Raw genomic sequence first — 21,216 nt, forward strand, 5'->3', positions numbered from 1 at the left:
ATACCATTTCGATGTGAGATAGAAATTAGATTTTGAGTGACGCGCTAATATCACGTGATCATTGAAACAAATATCTCATAACAGTTGAACAAAGAGTATTCCGTGAACTGCGCAGGGAAAAACAGTTTTCCAAAATAAAGCATAATCAATTTTTTGATCCACGGTGCACATGGAACAACGTTTTGTTGGACTTTGCAAAAAAAACAAAAAATTAATAAACAGTTATCCGTCATTAGCATCTGTCCCTTTTGAGCCAAAATGTTAAAAAAAGACCCACACTAAAAAAAGCATTATAGAAGGAATAACATCTAAATATTAAAGAACTATCTCTCACAACTGATTGAATTTTAAGACTAGAGTTCACAAGGAGGCTTGATAATGTTGCGTTTGCACTTAATGTTGTGACACCGCCCATCTACATTTTTCACTTATTTACCTAAGACGGCAAAAAAAATCAAATAATTTTATGATATTAATTACGACAAAAACTTGTTTTCTTTTTTAAAAAAAATTTAAATAACCAAATCAAAACGGCATCTGAGAAAACCTATTCCTAAACAAAAACCTGTACTTTATTGGAAAAGTATGAATTTTTGCTCAATCCGACCTGCTGACAGGTCGGCATGAAAAAAGCAAAAGTTGCAAAGATCGAGAAAAAACATTGCTTTTGCTTAAAAAATTAATGTCAAACTTTTTTATTACAAACATTATGTATCAACTGAACTCACTGAAGTCCCTCCGTAGTTCAGTGCTGAGTCACAATCTGATTCAAACTCGTGTCTTTTCAGTCTTTTTCGATTCTGATTTGTTTCGTGATCATGTTAAAATAGAACATGAACTCGGTTACTTTCCGGATTGACTTTTTTACTCTGAATTCCGGCCCGTTTTTGCTCTGATAACAACAAAATTACAGACTTTAATGACCATTAACAGAGTAAAAGTGTCGGAGTTTTTTTAAATCTGATTTAAATACACTCATAATTTAAATGCAGCCCGTTTTCACCTATACCATTTTGGTGTGAGATAGAAATTAGATTTTGAGTACCGCACTTTTATCACGTGATCAATGGAAAAATTATCTCATAACAGTAGAACGAAAAGTGTTCTGTCAACTGCGCATAGAAAAACAGGTTTCCTAAAGAAAGCATGATCAATTATTTGATCCACCGTGCGTGCACATGGAAAAACTTTTTGTTGGACTTTGCAAAAAACAAAAAACCAATGAACCGTTATCCTTTATTAGTATCTGTTCCTTTTCAGCCGAAATATTAAAAAAAGTCACAGAATAAAAAAGGCATTATAGACGAAATAACATCTAAATGTTAAAGAAATATCTGTCACAAGTGATTGAAATCACAAGGAGGCTTGATAAATTGCGTTTGCACTTAAGATTCCGACCCCGCTCATCTACAGTTTTCACCTATTTATCTAAGACGGCAAAAAAATCAAATAATTAAAGTTATTAATTATTACAAAAATTTAAAAAATCAAAAGGGCATCAGATGAAACATATTTTTAAACAAAAACCTTTACCTCATTGGAAAAAGTGTGAAGTTTTACTAAATGCGACCTGGTAACAAGTTGGCATGAAAAACGCAAAGGTCAAAGTTCAAAAAAAACGTTACTTTTGCTGAAAAAATTAATGTCAAACTTTTCGCAAACATTATGTATCAACTCACTGACGAAGTCTCTCCGTGTGTAATTCATTACTGAATCATAATCTGACTCAAACTCGTGTCTGTTCAGTCTTGTGCTATTCTGATTTGTTTTAAGATCATTTTAAAATAGAACATGAACAGGATAAATTTCCGGAGTGACTTCATTACTCCAAATTCTGGCCCGTTTTTGCTCTGATAACAACAAAGTTACAGGCTGTTTTGACCATTAACAGACTAAAATTCGGAGTTTTTTAGCTCTGATTTATATACACACATAATTTAAATGCAGCCCGTTTTCACCTATGCCATTTTGGTGTGAGATAGAAATTAGATTTTGAGTACCCCACTGAAATCACTTGATCAATGAAACAATTATCTCATAACAGTAGAACAAAGTGTGCTATGTCAACTGCGGAGAGAAAAACATGCTTCCTAAAGAAAACATGATCAGTTTTTTTATCCACGGTGGACATAGAACAATATTTTGTTGGACTTTGCAAACACAAAAAAAAATAAATAAACAGTTATCCATTATTAGTATCAGTCCCTTTTGAGCCGAAATATTAAAAAAAGACCCGCACTAAAAAAAGTATTATAGAAGGAATAGCATCTAAATATTAAAGAACTATCTCTCACAACTGATTGAAATTTAAGACTAGAGTTTATAAGGAGGCTTGGTAATGTGCGTTTGCACTTAATATTCCGACCCCGCCCACCTACATTTTTCATTTAATAATCTAAGAGGGCGGTAAAAATCAAATAATAAAAACATTAGTTACCACAAAAACTTGTTGTCCATTTTAAAAAAAAATGTTAATAAGCAAATCAACATAGCATCCGATAAAAGTTTTACTAAAACATAAACGTGTACCTCATTGGAAAATTTATGGACTGTTGCTCAATGCGAGCTTGCAACAGTACGGCAAGAAAAGAGCAAAAGGGCAAAAAAAGGAATTAATGTAAAGAAAGGAAACAATTAATGTCACAATTTTTACAAAACATTATGTATCAACTGAACTCACTAAGGGACTAACCTGTACTTCCAACGAAAGTGTTTGCGATCCTTCATTGTCCAGAATTTTTCATACGATCATAAAAAGAACGAGAAAAACAGCCAAAACAAATTCAAACTTTGCAAAAAGACTGTGCCCCAGCCAATTAAACATTCAGTTGTTCACCGAGAAAACTGAAAAAACTTTTTGTGGGTTTTTTTTAATGGCAACAGGACCGCCGGTTATTTTGATACTGTGAAAATTAATCAGAAACCTTAAAAAAGATGAGCAAAGATGCAAAAATCACGGTTAGTTTTCGAAAAATCGTAGTACCAAGAACAAACACCATTTGATGAAAATAAATCGGTTATGTAAAGCAAATTTAAGTTCACTGGAAAAAAATTGTGGCTTCACCATAGAGATACCAAGCTACAAATAAACAGAAACAAGATTGGCAAAGATAAGAAAACCAATGTCTTTTTAAAAGTTAATTGTTTCCAACAGAAAAAATAGAAAAATTACAATGAAACCTCTTTGAAACCTGATTTTCCTTTATATTAGTGAGACTGAGTCATTGGACAATGAAATAACAAAAAAACAGGCAGAACTAAAAAGTTCACAAACAATGCAAAGCCAAAATGTTGAAGCCTTTAAATTTTTATGATAATAACCTTGAGAAAATTAAACCTTCACTCGAGTCTCCTTTGAACATCATGAAGTCTTTTTTTTGAAAATGGCTATCTCAAAACGACAGCAAAAAAGAACAAAAACATTTTTTCTAAGGCTCACAAAATTTTTCTGAAACCAAAATTTCTAAGCCCTAAAGACATCAGTCAAATTTTTTGACTAAGAGATAAATTAATGTTTGGTTCAAAAAATATATATCTCAATTTTGAGACCGAATAGCAAAAATGATACGAAATTGTAAAGATGAAAAACTGACGACAACCAAACTAATCTGAAAATTTGAACAAAACCTTTAATTTCTTGAAAAGTTTTTAATTGAAAGTCAACAGAACCATTAGCTATATATTGATATCAATATTAATTTCATTTATTAATTCATTATTGGCCATTGAGATTTTTGATTACCCAATAAATGACATAAGACATCAAAAAATAAAAACAAATACAAAACAAGAATACGAAAATACTCTGCCAAATGCTCCAAGAGAACGGTGTCGCTGCCCTTAAAACCATAAGTTTTGAAAAAACTAAATTAGTTCAATTGCGTATTCTGATCGATTGTAGCTGTTGGATATTTCATAACGGTGACAGATTACTAAGAAACAAAATATGACAGCAGAAACGGTCAATTTGGCATAAAAATCAGAAAGCTTTGTACGAAAACTCGTAGTACCAAAACCAAGAACTCCGAACTTAAAAGAAACCGCCCAAAAAGATCAGTTTTTCTCTTACATAAGAAAGAGAAAGTTTGACCTGTATTTAATGAGAGCTTGCAAAAATTTGATAGAATTATGATAAAAAAAACGATAAGTTCAAAAAATCACTGAAGTTTTCTTAAGTTGAAAATATTCAATTTCATAAGAGACATTGGATAACAACCGAATACTTTTGAAGGGTTCGCTTACACCTCCTGAAAGAGCCATTTGCATTTTTTAGTGGTTGGGCTAAGTAGTCAGACTGCAAAAAGACAAAGAGTTGAAAGCAAAACATGAATTCGTCAAAGCCATAAGAAACATGAGTTTTTCTCTGTAAACAAACTATATCTACATTCAACTTCATTTTCATTTAATTGGGAAGAAAAATAATTGAACCTTGAAAAGAATTTTCTTTCAGTAATCAACATTAGAAAACAGTACAAGCAAAATAACTTGAAAAAAGGCAACGCCCAAAAAAAAATTAAAAAATTTCTGGTTGTAAGAATTACTGATTTTGCCTATCACAGATTTTGACACGCACCTGAAAACCAAAGAATACTTCCAATTTTTATCGAATGAGAACATTTGCTAAGTGAATTAATAAAAAATAAAAAATGATGCTTTTTGTATACTATTGATTTAAATTTGCAAAATAGGGGGCAAAAATTTTAATTGAAGAAGATCTTTGATGGGCGCCCAAATGCAACTAGCTTTCTTTTGGAGTTTATCTAGGTCTCTAATTCCGGAACACTTACACAAAATAGACCAAATAGGCATATTTTGGTGCCATATTTGATGAAAAAACTCAATATTGAAAATTTTATTAAAATTTTAAGCCGAAAAAACTCCAATCAAACTACTCAGCGAAGCTCTTTTATCTCTTACATTTAACAAAAAATGTAACGTTGAGATTTTTAACATAATTTGAATGTTTATAGCAAAACTAAGCTAAATTTTAGCAGAAGTTACGGAAAAAGTTAATAAAAACTGTCGAATATTCACAAAATTTTTAATCTCGACAGATCAATGTAAAGAAAGAAATTAGGAAAATCTTTTTAATTCCAATTTCTAGGATGCACGTGCTTTCTAATGATACCGCTCACAACTCTGTACGATGAATATATTAGTCGGCCAAAACTGACTCGACAAAAACAAAAAACCGTTTGAGCATATAGTTCCTCTCTCCCCACTAAAGTGGGGGTCGAAACAAAAATTGCTCTCATGATTTATAACTAGCATCTTATATTTTTATGGATTTTATTTTGCAGAAGCTGCAGTATAAAAGGCTTTATGTTAGCTACTTCCTCAAGATAGACTTGTGTTATACAGTTCAACACTTAAAAATCCAGAGTGGTAGGTCCGGGCAGTTTAAATAGCAACAACCTTCAATAATATTTCAAAAGGATCCTTTGTTTTTAACTCTGTAACTATTAATCTGGACTCAAACACAGCTTTTTTTGGTTATCTTATGTCCAGTATTTGGAAAATTATTCATAAGTAAGGAAACATTTCAACCAAGAGAATTAAAAAAAAATATCTTTATTTTATAGAAACCCGGGTTGACCTTTCTTGGCAACCATATCCAAGAACCATACATGGTCCCATACAGGCCATACAAAATTTTCTTATATGATCTTGCTATGGTTGCCAAGATCTCCATATATGATTCTTATATGGCATCCAAGAATCCAATATGGTGATTTATGCGTTCTTTCAACGCCCATACAAAGCTTAAGCAGCAGTTCCAGCTTTAAACGCTTTACACGGCCTATGGCATATTGGTACCATATATTGTTCTCACATGGTCCATATATGGTTCTTATATGGTCCATATATGGTTCTTATATGGTCCATATATGGTTCTTAAATGTTTCTTACATGGTTCCGGCATGTTTCTTACATGGTTATTACATTGTCCACTCAAGGCCATTCATTACAACAAAACCTTTGTGATTAGTTACATGGTGGTTACATGATCCATATATGGCTTGGATATGGTTGCCAAGAAAGGTTTATGGTGGTCAACCCCGGAAGGCAATCAATTCTGACTAGTTAAATCAATAAATTTTTCAATTGAAAAATAGAAAATGAATTAATCGAAAGAAAATTTGAGAACCGTGAATGCCGACCTCAAGAGTTGACAACTAATATCTCTCCCTCCCTCTCCCTCTCCCTTCCTCTTAAAAATTTGTCTCTAAACTTCTTTTCTTTTTCTCTGTGTTTGTGTCATGTTTGCATGTTTGACTGTGTGTGTGAGAGAGAGTTCGTACGAGTAAGAAAAAAACGCTGAAAACTGTCGCAATAATGTTTTGGCAGAACTATACTGAGAGAGAGCGAGACTCTAATAAAAAATCAGTACAAAAATGTAGACTTGTAATAAAAAACTTTATGTTGCTGCGAAACTTTTTTTGATTTCCATTGATTTTTCCAATTAGACACGAAAAAAAGGATCCAAAAGCTTATTTTGTAGCATTTTGCTGTCAAACAAAGAAAAGTTTTTCAGACAATTTTTATTTTGCGCTTTGCGTATTGAGCAGAATTATTTTTCCTTGTAGTGGCATATCATCAATCTGGGTAATCAATTTTTTTTAAATACATCGGCACAAAGTTATTTCAAAATTTTAAACTTAATCAATCAGTTCATCTTAACTGTTCCTTAAATATATCTCGACTATTCAATGTTGATTGAATTCATCCTCTAGTTCTATGATAAATCAAATGTTCGTTGACTGCCACCAAATACGACCTCAATTTGTGATCAATTATAATGAGGGGATTTTTGCGAACCCCTAAGCGTTTTCTAAGCGCGTTCTATATAACTTGTCATTTTGCAACGGCAACCTTTATTTAACTGTTGAAAAAAAAACAATCATTTTTTGTTGTACTGCGGTCGTTGGTTTGGTAAGATAATTTTTAATTGATACTCGAAAGTGATTGCGAAGATGGATATACTCCTGCTGGTTTAAAAAATCCTCAAAACTTAAAAATGTCTTGCTGTTTTTTCTTGAAATTCAATTATGCATACGCCTTGCTTTTTTTCGAAAAAATCTGCGAGAGGAGGTTACCCTCCAGAACTTAAAATAATTCATTTTTACGTACCATTTGAAATTAATTTTCGCTGTACTGCATCTCCAAAGCTTCAAAGGCAAAATCAATTTTGGATTGAAATAGGAAAAGAATGCATTATTTCGATAGAACCGTCACCTTACTGTTCATAAAACGTGTAGCCCCGTATAACAGCTATACTGGGAAACCCTCAATAACCAATTCCTAGATTTTTTTTTACTGCTTACTTGACAGCATAGGATCAGTTAGAATTCTTGCACGCTTTCACTAAAAACTTTCAAATGAAAATTTTCGAGCGTGAGTGTAAATGTGAACGTAATTCTTAGTAAGAAAAAACATGGAAATATGATTAAATATTTGGCATGAATAACTTGCTAGAGATGAGTATAAAGTGAAAATTCCCCTGTTGATCACTTGAAGCATTATAACTATGCCGTCCTTTAGATAGTTTTATTTTGATAATGTTTAGTGCTATAGTTGAGCGATATAAGAGTTCATTGTATTAACCATTCCATGATCTCTTCTTAGGTAACTCAAACCATCGCTATAAAAATGAGCTAACATTTCGTTCCTATGGCACATTATAAATATCCACACTAGAATGGCATAAAACAAATGCCCCATTTTTACATTTTTATTCTATGATCATATTTGAGTGGTCACAATGCCCCTCCACTCTCAGAATTTTATCAGAAAAATTGAGTGAGGAGTAAGGAATTTTAACAAAGGCCACTCAAAAATTATATAATTAAGAATTTGAAAGAATTCAAAAACTAACTGAAATACGTAAAAATATTCTCTTTGGATAGATCCCAGTTGCCCCATTAGTCCAATTTTGATCATGGCTCCCAATCCGGACTCGAAGTTCACATTCAGTATGATACCAGTGTCTGAGGTGTATGTGGAGTTGGTGATGACGTCAGTGAACATGGACTGGACAAGTGACGTCACTGGACCCTTCTTCCCATACGCACTGGTGAGTTGCATGTAGTGAGTGTACTCTTTCCCAGCTTCCAATCCTTCTATCAAGTGTGACGTCACTCCGATTGGGTTGAATTGACAGGGACACGATCCCTCATTGGGAACACTCCAGATATCCATGATCTGAAATTTCTTCCATATCTCTCAGAAGAATAAAACCAGATTTTATTTGCAACAATTTGGAAAGCTAGTTAGCCAACTTCACCCGTCTATGCGCTAGTTTTGTTTATTATTTTTTTTCTTTAGAATTTGTACTAAAGCATGTTCCATGTGCTCCCAACGGGCGTAAAATTGATATGCCCAAGAGGCTGGTGGGGGGGGGGGGGGGGGGACAATTAGATTCAAATTTTATTTTGTCTTTTTATCCCTTTAATTCAAAAAAGAATGAAGACCCGGGTCAAGGTTTTTGGGTAAATTTTTGTAAGAAATGCGGTGAATGCGGTGAATTTTTGTAAGAAATGCGGTGATTGCGGTGAATGCGGTGACAATAAATATTTCACCGCATTTCACCGCATTTCTTACAAAAATTCACCGCATTTCTTACGAAAATTCACCGCCAAACCTCGACCCGGGGATGGGACGAAAGTGTTTCCCACCAAACTTTAAAACAGTATTTATTGCTCGTGCTACCACTTTTTAGGGTCAGCGCACAAATATCATGTTGTTTGTTTGTTAGTTTTCTGCTCAACTTAGACTGTTGCGTAATTTTTTCTCGAGGATGATATTTAAAATGAAATTATTTTATAAAATGATACTTAGCTGGAACTGGTTATGATAAATTGCGATACTTAAGTTAAGATAAATTTACACTCAAAAATAGTCGTTTTACTCAAAGTTATAATCTTTCGAACGATTTGGTACTTGACTCCAAACTAAAAAAACGTTTTTAACAAATATTGTTGTTGATGATGATGTTAATAACCTAAAAAATGTTGAGATAAACCAAACTATCACACTATGTGAACAAGTTTTTTTTATAATGAAATATAATAAAGAACAAGTAAATATGCATTTTAATAAGTGCATTTCACTTATGAAGAAGCTCAAATTGTCTCCAAATGGACAATTTTAAGCCATCGGCCATAAGTGGAAATAAGTTTGGATTGATTACAAATTTTTTTTGAGAGCGGAAAGCCACATGTGTTTACAAGGGGATAATTCAGGGGCTAATGTTGTTTTAGATGAGATTAATCCAGAGGCTAATGTTGTCGTTAGTCTGTTAGCAGTGAGGTCATAAACATACCTGGGCCGATCCTTGGAAGGTGAAGTTGAATTGGAGGGTATGCTCAGTGACCAATCGGGACACTTTCACTTCAATCACTTCACTAGGATAGGTCGACTCGGACGCATTTAATGGGAAATGAGCAGAGATGTTGTTGAAGTAGTGGCTAAAATTCACATTAAAATCAATCGAATTCTGTTGTCAGTGCTTGCCCTTATTGTGCAATAACCTCAGCTGGCTTTATCGATCCTCAGCGCATAAAATAATAGTTTCCTTATCAAATTACCCATGTATTTATAATTATGCAATATTAGTGACCTTTTTGACGTTAAAATTTGTGCTCAACTGCAGTAAATGAACAAATTCTGACATTTTTCGCGAGAAAAATGACATTGCTGCATATCTTCTGTAAAATCATGACAAAAATTTTAGACATTTTCCAAAATAATTTGGCAACTCGGCTTTCTATTTTGCACGTGTTTAGATCAACCACAGAAACTAAACTGTCACCTAACCTATCAATTGTAGCTATCAAAATGTTTTCATTCAAACATATAAATCTTAGATTTCGCTAATATCCATCCTATCGCATTAAATGCTTCAGCCAATAAACTTATCGTAAAAAGCAATTTATGAATCTACCACAAAATTATCATTAAAGTGTAGGTCGTCTTGTGGCTGGATTATTTTCAAAAACGTTTTATCCTCTATAGAACATTTACGTGTTTTCGTGAGATGAAATGCAGGTCTTGTTTCACATATTTTCTGAGACCTTTGATGACAATCTCGCTACATGTATGACGGTAGCGAGAGACTAATTTTGGCACTCTCTCGATAATTTTTGAACTTTTTTTAGATTTGTTCATTCTTAAACAGCGTTTGAATTAGCTTGCCCGGTCTCATCACATCAATAATCAATGCAGTGGTGTTCAATACGCAGATGATACCTTACTTAGTTTAGGCTTCTAAAACTGATCTTGAGGTAGCTATTTGTGGAAACCTCAAAAATTCTGTGGAAACATTAGCCTGCTAAATTTGAACACCTCAAAAACAGACCTAATTGTTTTTTGCAGAAAGTCCAAAATTTAACCAATACATTCTATAACTGTTTCTGGCAAAAAGTTTACAATGAAAAAGTGAGTAAGGTAAATTTTCTCGTCAAAAACTTAAACTACCAAGAGGACGTGAAAAATGTGCTGCAAAAAATGGTGCAAGGAAGGAGAGCAGTTTACGCAATCAAGAGCTCCTTCCTTTTTCTTACCCGAATTAAATATAAGAATGCACTGAATGTTGGTCAATTCTACTATTGAGTGGAACAAATTGTTTTTTTTTTCTGAATTCAGTTGAGAGACTATTAAACTGAGCGTGTAGGTATTGACCAAAAAAAGCATGCAACATCTCGTGTTTTAAAGTAACAGTTTGAAATACTTCTACTTCAACACTTTTTGAGGAAACTTGAAGCTACCTACTTTCAAAAAATTATCGATTAGAGCTCGATATTTAAAAAATTTTCGAAAAAAAAAACAATTTTTCAAAGGAATCAAAAGAAAATTTTGAAGTTCGCTAGAACGATAAAAGTTGAAGAAAGTTTTACTATGGTCTTTGATTTGATGTTCAAATAACTCAAAGTTTTTTTCGTGAAAAATGTCTCACTAGAGATTGCATCATACACATGGTCGCTAATGAGGGAGCAATAGAATGATTATACGTTGTAACACAGCTTTCTTGAGATCGAATTCTGGACAAACTTTTGATATTTTTTGAGCAAATTTCATATATGCGCATACGAGTTTTTTATCGGTGGCCCAGCATTATTGAGCCATACAAAATTTCTCTAAAGGATGAAGTTCTTGCCCACCCCAAAAGTCTGTTCTTATGTGTTTTCTGCCTGGAATGGTCTTATTAAAGTGGAACCCTCTAGACTGGTCAGATGTGAAATTAAAATTTGGAAGTACAGATCAGAGAGGAAAGACTACAATTGGCATTATCATAGGGAAAATTCTGGAATAGGTATGTTCAACTGTCATAGGCCAAAGTATGAAATAGATCTGATTGCTCAGTGGTGTCATTGGTTCAAAAACTCAGACTGTGGGAACGTTTTACCACTTTTTAGACGTGAAAAGATCACAATCAGCAGATTATTGTTATTTTTCTTCTACTAACTTTAGCTCAAATGTGTAGCTAACTCCGGGCACAGTGAGACCACTGTCAAACACAAAATGGCGAATATCACTATCCAATATTCGGCTAATCTGATTGGCTGTCACCACTCCCAATTGAGTGGGATGTTCCTCATTGGTCACTGTCAGTGTCTGGTAGTCAATTCCAAATTCAATTCCCTCTCCTCTCTCGGCCACAGTCCAACTCAGAGAGATAGAGTCATTAGTGGTAGAATCCTGGTCAACTGTCAGTTTGGTGCAGGTAATAGCGTCCATTGTTCCACATCCTCTGACCAACGGGACTGTGGAGTAGAAGTTAAACCCAATAGAACCGATTGAGGGAACTGAAATCAGTACTTGTCAAAGTGGGATGCTGGCTATAATGATCAGACCCAGCCACTCCCAAACTAGCAATCATCAAATTCAGACCAAATTGAGAGCCATGTGCGTCATTTGAGCACGTCATAATAAAGCCTAAGATTGGTTAAAAACTTTTTGTCTGTAAAAAAATTTAAATGATCGGCAAATATTAGCTCAGCCAACTGTCCGAGCAAAAAAACCGTTAACAAACCATGTGGATTTTAATCGTCATGTTAATTACAATTACCTAGATTTGGATGCAACACTCAATTTCCAGATAACCAGTCTAGAAGATCGTCATTATTGTTCCGACCCGTCTTGAGAGAGGAGGAACTATATACTCAACTGGGTTTCTTTGTTGAGACAATTTTGCACGATCGATATATTCATCGCAGAGAGTTATAAGTAGTATCATTAAAAAGCCCGCCCAGCGTAGAATACGGAATTGACAAGATTTTTTTAAATTTCGTTTTCTATAGCGAGTTATCGTGGTTTTATATATTTTTTGAATATAAGGTAGATTTGCGATATTCCTATTCACATTTTCCGGTTTTTTGCCTAAAATCTCGTCAATTTTGCAAAAAATAAGTTAAAAATGTCAACAATAGCACTGTTGATTTTTTTAAAGACAAAATAGTATTGCTGACCATCTTCTTTTAATTTTTTGAGTAAATATTTCAAAGTTTAGCCTTTTTTAATCAAAAATTGCCCAAAATAAACTTCTTTAGTCCCCTTGGATTAAATTTGCCGGAAGTACACAACCAAAGACTACTAACACAATCTTTGTAAACTACTATGAGAGCTAGTCCTACTTCCACGTCCTTCAGAGTATCCTGGAATTAAAAATCTTGCAGTTTTTTGTTAATTTTACTCTATGATTGTCAAAATGCAGCGTTCATTTTTGGACATTTTAACTAACAAATTAACTAGATCTGTTACATTCGATTTATTTAAGCGTTCTTAATGAATGAACAGCAATATCAAGGCTGATTTTGGTGCAATCGTAAAATGTTAAAATCCAAAAGTAGTTGGAATTGTATTGAGTCAGTCTGTTTTTTAAAAAAAATTGAACTTTTTTAAGCTAATTAAAGAAAGAACAATTCAAATCGAGGCTCAGTATTGATAGGTCCAATTGTTTTCATAAACAGTTCCAAAGTCTTTTAGCAAGTTCCTTTACTCGAAAGATTTTCATCGTTTTTAATTCTAAAAGTTTGATTTTTAAATAACCATTGGCTTATTGAAATTTGTCACTTTTTCTCTTAATTTGGTCAACTTGTGACTTAGTGTCGGCAAAACAAGAACGCTTCCTGTTTCTCTTCTTTTTACTGAATTAAAATTTAATCTTTTTGCAAGTTACAGCTTTATTGCTTTGATACTACTGGAATTCACATTTTTTTTTAATCATCGGCCCATTTTTCACGTTTTTTCTCGTTTCGTCACATCATCACATTATTGAAAAATCACATATTACATTATTGGCGCTCAAAACAGGGCGTCAATGAATATATAAAAAATCTTAAAAGGCACGGACTATGGTTTTAAGGGCTCCGTCACCTTACTGTTCATAAAACGTGTAGCCCCGTATAACAGCTATACTGGGAAACCCTCAATAACCAATTCCTAGATTTTTTTTACTGCTTACTTGACAGCATAGGATCAGTTAGAATTCTTGCACGCTTTCACTAAAAACTTTCAAATGAAAATTTTCGAGCGTGAGTGTAAATGTGAACGTAATTCTTAGTAAGAAAAAACATGGAAATATGATTAAATATTTGGCATGAATAACTTGCTAGAGATGAGTATAAAGTGAAAATTCCCCTGTTGATCACTTGAAGCATTATAACTATGCCGTCCTTTAGATAGTTTTATTTTGATAATGTTTAGTGCTATAGTTGAGCGATATAAGAGTTCATTGTATTAACCATTCCATGATCTCTTCTTAGGTAACTCAAACCATCGCTATAAAAATGAGCTAACATTTCGTTCCTATGGCACATTATAAATATCCACACTAGAATGGCATAAAACAAATGCCCCATTTTTACATTTTTATTCTATGATCATATTTGAGTGGTCACAATGCCCCTCCACTCTCAGAATTTTATCAGAAAAATTGAGTGAGGAGTAAGGAATTTTAACAAAGGCCACTCAAAAATTATATAATTAAGAATTTGAAAGAATTCAAAAACTAACTGAAATACGTAAAAATATTCTCTTTGGATAGATCCCAGTTGCCCCATTAGTCCAATTTTGATCATGGCTCCCAATCCGGACTCGAAGTTCACATTCAGTATGATACCAGTGTCTGAGGTGTATGTGGAGTTGGTGATGACGTCAGTGAACATGGACTGGACAAGTGACGTCACTGGACCCTTCTTCCCATACGCACTGGTGAGTTGCATGTAGTGAGTGTACTCTTTCCCAGCTTCCAATCCTTCTATCAAGTGTGACGTCACTCCGATTGGGTTGAATTGACAGGGACACGATCCCTCATTGGGAACACTCCAGATATCCATGATCTGAAATTTCTTCCATATCTCTCAGAAGAATAAAACCAGATTTTATTTGCAACAATTTGGAAAGCTAGTTAGCCAACTTCACCCGTCTATGCGCTAGTTTTGTTTATTATTTTTTTTCTTTAGAATTTGTACTAAAGCATGTTCCATGTGCTCCCAACGGGCGTAAAATTGATATGCCCAAGAGGCTGGTGGGGGGGGGGGGGACAATTAGATTCAAATTTTATTTTGTCTTTTTATCCCTTTAATTCAAAAAAGAATGAAGACCCGGGTCAAGGTTTTTGGGTAAATTTTTGTAAGAAATGCGGTGAATGCGGTGAATTTTTGTAAGAAATGCGGTGATTGCGGTGAATGCGGTGACAATAAATATTTCACCGCATTTCACCGCATTTCTTACAAAAATTCACCGCATTTCTTACGAAAATTCACCGCCAAACCTCGACCCGGGGATGGGACGAAAGTGTTTCCCACCAAACTTTAAAACAGTATTTATTGCTCGTGCTACCACTTTTTAGGGTCAGCGCACAAATATCATGTTGTTTGTTTGTTAGTTTTCTGCTCAACTTAGACTGTTGCGTAATTTTTTCTCGAGGATGATATTTAAAATGAAATTATTTTATAAAATGATACTTAGCTGGAACTGGTTATGATAAATTGCGATACTTAAGTTAAGATAAATTTACACTCAAAAATAGTCGTTTTACTCAAAGTTATAATCTTTCGAACGATTTGGTACTTGACTCCAAACTAAAAAAACGTTTTTAACAAATATTGTTGTTGATGATGATGTTAATAACCTAAAAAATGTTGAGATAAACCAAACTATCACACTATGTGAACAAGTTTTTTTTATAATGAAATATAATAAAGAACAAGTAAATATGCATTTTAATAAGTGCATTTCACTTATGAAGAAGCTCAAATTGTCTCCAAATGGACAATTTTAAGCCATCGGCCATAAGTGGAAATAAGTTTGGATTGATTACAAATTTTTTTTGAGAGCGGAAAGCCACATGTGTTTACAAGGGGATAATTCAGGGGCTAATGTTGTTTTAGATGAGATTAATCCAGAGGCTAATGTTGTCGTTAGTCTGTTAGCAGTGAGGTCATAAACATACCTGGGCCGATCCTTGGAAGGTGAAGTTGAATTGGAGGGTATGCTCAGTGACCAATCGGGACACTTTCACTTCAATCACTTCACTAGGATAGGTCGACTCGGACGCATTTAATGGGAAATGAGCAGAGATGTTGTTGAAGTAGTGGCTAAAATTCACATTAAAATCAATCGAATTCTGTTGTCAGTGCTTGCCCTTATTGTGCAATAACCTCAGCTGGCTTTATCGATCCTCAGCGCATAAAATAATAGTTTCCTTATCAAATTACCCATGTATTTATAATTATGCAATATTAGTGACCTTTTTGACGTTAAAATTTGTGCTCAACTGCAGTAAATGAACAAATTCTGACATTTTTCGCGAGAAAAATGACATTGCTGCATATCTTCTGTAAAATCATGACAAAAATTTTAGACATTTTCCAAAATAATTTGGCAACTCGGCTTTCTATTTTGCACGTGTTTAGATCAACCACAGAAACTAAACTGTCACCTAACCTATCAATTGTAGCTATCAAAATGTTTTCATTCAAACATATAAATCTTAGATTTCGCTAATATCCATCCTATCGCATTAAATGCTTCAGCCAATAAACTTATCGTAAAAAGCAATTTATGAATCTACCACAAAATTATCATTAAAGTGTAGGTCGTCTTGTGGCTGGATTATTTTCAAAAACGTTTTATCCTCTATAGAACATTTACGTGTTTTCGTGAGATGAAATGCAGGTCTTGTTTCACATATTTTCTGAGACCTTTGATGACAATCTCGCTACATGTATGACGGTAGCGAGAGACTAATTTTGGCACTCTCTCGATAATTTTTGAACTTTTTTTAGATTTGTTCATTCTTAAACAGCGTTTGAATTAGCTTGCCCGGTCTCATCACATCAATAATCAATGCAGTGGTGTTCAATACGCAGATGATACCTTACTTAGTTTAGGCTTCTAAAACTGATCTTGAGGTAGCTATTTGTGGAAACCTCAAAAATTCTGTGGAAACATTAGCCTGCTAAATTTGAACACCTCAAAAACAGACCTAATTGTTTTTTGCAGAAAGTCCAAAATTTAACCAATACATTCTATAACTGTTTCTGGCAAAAAGTTTACAATGAAAAAGTGAGTAAGGTAAATTTTCTCGTCAAAAACTTAAACTACCAAGAGGACGTGAAAAATGTGCTGCAAAAAATGGTGCAAGGAAGGAGAGCAGTTTACGCAATCAAGAGCTCCTTCCTTTTTCTTACCCGAATTAAATATAAGAATGCACTGAATGTTGGTCAATTCTACTATTGAGTGGAACAAATTGTTTTTTTTTTCTGAATTCAGTTGAGAGACTATTAAACTGAGCGTGTAGGTATTGACCAAAAAAAGCATGCAACATCTCGTGTTTTAAAGTAACAGTTTGAAATACTTCTACTTCAACACTTTTTGAGGAAACTTGAAGCTACCTACTTTCAAAAAATTATCGATTAGAGCTCGATATTTAAAAAATTTTCGAAAAAAAAAACAATTTTTCAAAGGAATCAAAAGAAAATTTTGAAGTTCGCTAGAACGATAAAAGTTGAAGAAAGTTTTACTATGGTCTTTGATTTGATGTTCAAATAACTCAAAGTTTTTTTCGTGAAAAATGTCTCACTAGAGATTGCATCATACACATGGTCGCTAATGAGGGAGCAATAGAATGATTATACGTTGTAACACAGCTTTCTTGAGATCGAATTCTGGACAAACTTTTGATATTTTTTGAGCAAATTTCATATATGCGCATACGAGTTTTTTATCGGTGGCCCAGCATTATTGAGCCATACAAAATTTCTCTAAAGGATGAAGTTCTTGCCCACCCCAAAAGTCTGTTCTTATGTGTTTTCTGCCTGGAATGGTCTTATTAAAGTGGAACCCTCTAGACTGGTCAGATGTGAAATTAAAATTTGGAAGTACAGATCAGAGAGGAAAGACTACAATTGGCATTATCATAGGGAAAATTCTGGAATAGGTATGTTCAACTGTCATAGGCCAAAGTATGAAATAGATCTGATTGCTCAGTGGTGTCATTGGTTCAAAAACTCAGACTGTGGGAACGTTTTACCACTTTTTAGACGTGAAAAGATCACAATCAGCAGATTATTGTTATTTTTCTTCTACTAACTTTAGCTCAAATGTGTAGCTAACTCCGGGCACAGTGAGACCACTGTCAAACACAAAATGGCGAATATCACTATCCAATATTCGGCTAATCTGATTGGCTGTCACCACTCCCAATTGAGTGGGATGTTCCTCATTGGTCACTGTCAGTGTCTGGTAGTCAATTCCAAATTCAATTCCCTCTCCTCTCTCGGCCACAGTCCAACTCAGAGAGATAGAGTCATTAGTGGTAGAATCCTGGTCAACTGTCAGTTTGGTGCAGGTAATAGCGTCCATTGTTCCACATCCTCTGACCAACGGGACTGTGGAGTAGAAGTTAAACCCAATAGAACCGATTGAGGGAACTGAAATCAGTACTTGTCAAAGTGGGATGCTGGCTATAATGATCAGACCCAGCCACTCCCAAACTAGCAATCATCAAATTCAGACCAAATTGAGAGCCATGTGCGTCATTTGAGCACGTCATAATAAAGCCTAAGATTGGTTAAAAACTTTTTGTCTGTAAAAAAATTTAAATGATCGGCAAATATTAGCTCAGCCAACTGTCCGAGCAAAAAAACCGTTAACAAACCATGTGGATTTTAATCGTCATGTTAATTACAATTACCTAGATTTGGATGCAACACTCAATTTCCAGATAACCAGTCTAGAAGATCGTCATTATTGTTCCGACCCGTCTTGAGAGAGGAGGAACTATATACTCAACTGGGTTTCTTTGTTGAGACAATTTTGCACGATCGATATATTCATCGCAGAGAGTTATAAGTAGTATCATTAAAAAGCCCGCCCAGCGTAGAATACGGAATTGACAAGATTTTTTTAAATTTCGTTTTCTATAGCGAGTTATCGTGGTTTTATATATTTTTTGAATATAAGGTAGATTTGCGATATTCCTATTCACATTTTCCGGTTTTTTGCCTAAAATCTCGTCAATTTTGCAAAAAATAAGTTAAAAATGTCAACAATAGCACTGTTGATTTTTTTAAAGACAAAATAGTATTGCTGACCATCTTCTTTTAATTTTTTGAGTAAATATTTCAAAGTTTAGCCTTTTTTAATCAAAAATTGCCCAAAATAAACTTCTTTAGTCCCCTTGGATTAAATTTGCCGGAAGTACACAACCAAAGACTACTAACACAATCTTTGTAAACTACTATGAGAGCTAGTCCTACTTCCACGTCCTTCAGAGTATCCTGGAATTAAAAATCTTGCAGTTTTTTGTTAATTTTACTCTATGATTGTCAAAATGCAGCGTTCATTTTTGGACATTTTAACTAACAAATTAACTAGATCTGTTACATTCGATTTATTTAAGCGTTCTTAATGAATGAACAGCAATATCAAGGCTGATTTTGGTGCAATCGTAAAATGTTAAAATCCAAAAGTAGTTGGAATTGTATTGAGTCAGTCTGTTTTTTAAAAAAAATTGAACTTTTTTAAGCTAATTAAAGAAAGAACAATTCAAATCGAGGCTCAGTATTGATAGGTCCAATTGTTTTCATAAACAGTTCCAAAGTCTTTTAGCAAGTTCCTTTACTCGAAAGATTTTCATCGTTTTTAATTCTAAAAGTTTGATTTTTAAATAACCATTGGCTTATTGAAATTTGTCACTTTTTCTCTTAATTTGGTCAACTTGTGACTTAGTGTCGGCAAAACAAGAACGCTTCCTGTTTCTCTTCTTTTTACTGAATTAAAATTTAATCTTTTTGCAAGTTACAGCTTTATTGCTTTGATACTACTGGAATTCACATTTTTTTTTAATCATCGGCCCATTTTTCACGTTTTTTCTCGTTTCGTCACATCATCACATTATTGAAAAATCACATATTACATTATTGGCGCTCAAAACAGGGCGTCAATGAATATATAAAAAATCTTAAAAGGCACGGACTATGGTTTTAAGGGCTCCGTCACCTTACTGTTCATAAAACGTGTAGCCCCGTATAACAGCTATACTGGGAAACCCTCAATAACCAATTCCTAGATTTTTTTTACTGCTTACTTGACAGCATAGGATCAGTTAGAATTCTTGCACGCTTTCACTAAAAACTTTCAAATGAAAATTTTCGAGCGTGAGTGTAAATGTGAACGTAATTCTTAGTAAGAAAAAACATGGAAATATGATTAAATATTTGGCATGAATAACTTGCTAGAGATGAGTATAAAGTGAAAATTCCCCTGTTGATCACTTGAAGCATTATAACTATGCCGTCCTTTAGATAGTTTTATTTTGATAATGTTTAGTGCTATAGTTGAGCGATATAAGAGTTCATTGTATTAACCATTCCATGATCTCTTCTTAGGTAACTCAAACCATCGCTATAAAAATGAGCTAACATTTCGTTCCTATGGCACATTATAAATATCCACACTAGAATGGCATAAAACAAATGCCCCATTTTTACATTTTTATTCTATGATCATATTTGAGTGGTCACAATGCCCCTCCACTCTCAGAATTTTATCAGAAAAATTGAGTGAGGAGTAAGGAATTTTAACAAAGGCCACTCAAAAATTATATAATTAAGAATTTGAAAGAATTCAAAAACTAACTGAAATACGTAAAAATATTCTCTTTGGATAGATCCCAGTTGCCCCATTAGTCCAATTTTGATCATGGCTCCCAATCCGGACTCGAAGTTCACATTCAGTATGATACCAGTGTCTGAGGTGTATGTGGAGTTGGTGATGACGTCAGTGAACATGGACTGGACAAGTGACGTCACTGGACCCTTCTTCCCATACGCACTGGTGAGTTGCATGTAGTGAGTGTACTCTTTCCCAGCTTCCAATCCTTCTATCAAGTGTGACGTCACTCCGATTGGGTTGAATTGACAGGGACACGATCCCTCATTGGGAACACTCCAGATATCCATGATCTGAAATTTCTTCCATATCTCTCAGAAGAATAAAACCAGATTTTATTTGCAACAATTTGGAAAGCTAGTTAGCCAACTTCACCCGTCTATGCGCTAGTTTTGTTTATTATTTTTTTTCTTTAGAATTTGTACTAAAGCATGTTCCATGTGCTCCCAACGGGCGTAAAATTGATATGCCCAAGAGGCTGGTGGGGGGGGACAATTAGATTCAAATTTTATTTTGTCTTTTTATCCCTTTAATTCAAAAAAGAATGAAGACCCGGGTCAAGGTTTTTGGGTAAATTTTTGTAAGAAATGCGGTGAATGCGGTGAATTTTTGTAAGAAATGCGGTGTTTGCGGTGAATGCGGTGACAATAAATATTTCACCGCATTTCACCGCATTTCTTACAAAAATTCACCGCATTTCTTACGAAAATTCACCGCCAAACCTCGACCCGGGGATGGGACGAAAGTGTTTCCCACCAAACTTTAAAACAGTATTTATTGCTCGTGCTACCACTTTTTAGGGTCAGCGCACAAATATCATGTTGTTTGTTTGTTAGTTTTCTGCTCAACTTAGACTGTTGCGTAATTTTTTCTCGAGGATGATATTTAAAATGAAATTATTTTATAAAATGATACTTAGCTGGAACTGGTTATGATAAATTGCGATACTTAAGTTAAGATAAATTTACACTCAAAAATAGTCGTTTTACTCAAAGTTATAATCTTTCGAACGATTTGGTACTTGACTCCAAACTAAAA

General features: G+C 34.1%; 1 protein-coding gene across 1 annotated transcript in view; it reads right to left on the reverse strand.

The window, feature by feature from the left end:
• Nucleotides 1-21,216, reverse strand: part of LOC142352075 (uncharacterized) — a 182,777-nt gene that overhangs the window by 126,327 nt on the left and 35,234 nt on the right. The window contains exons 5-11 of the mRNA XM_075404432.1: nt 20,146-20,471; nt 17,597-17,881; nt 15,455-15,599; nt 14,014-14,339; nt 11,465-11,749; nt 9,323-9,467; nt 7,877-8,202 (exon numbers count right to left, since the gene is read on the reverse strand). Of these exons, the coding sequence (XP_075260547.1) occupies nt 7,877-8,202; nt 9,323-9,467; nt 11,465-11,749; nt 14,014-14,339; nt 15,455-15,599; nt 17,597-17,881; nt 20,146-20,471 (1,838 nt within the window). The remainder of the gene's footprint in view (nt 1-7,876; nt 8,203-9,322; nt 9,468-11,464; nt 11,750-14,013; nt 14,340-15,454; nt 15,600-17,596; nt 17,882-20,145; nt 20,472-21,216) is intronic.

Source organism: Convolutriloba macropyga, chromosome 13 (genome assembly GCF_964194025.1).
Source record: "Convolutriloba macropyga chromosome 13, txConMacr16.3, whole genome shotgun sequence".
Lineage (NCBI taxonomy): Eukaryota > Metazoa > Xenacoelomorpha > Acoela > Convolutidae > Convolutriloba > Convolutriloba macropyga.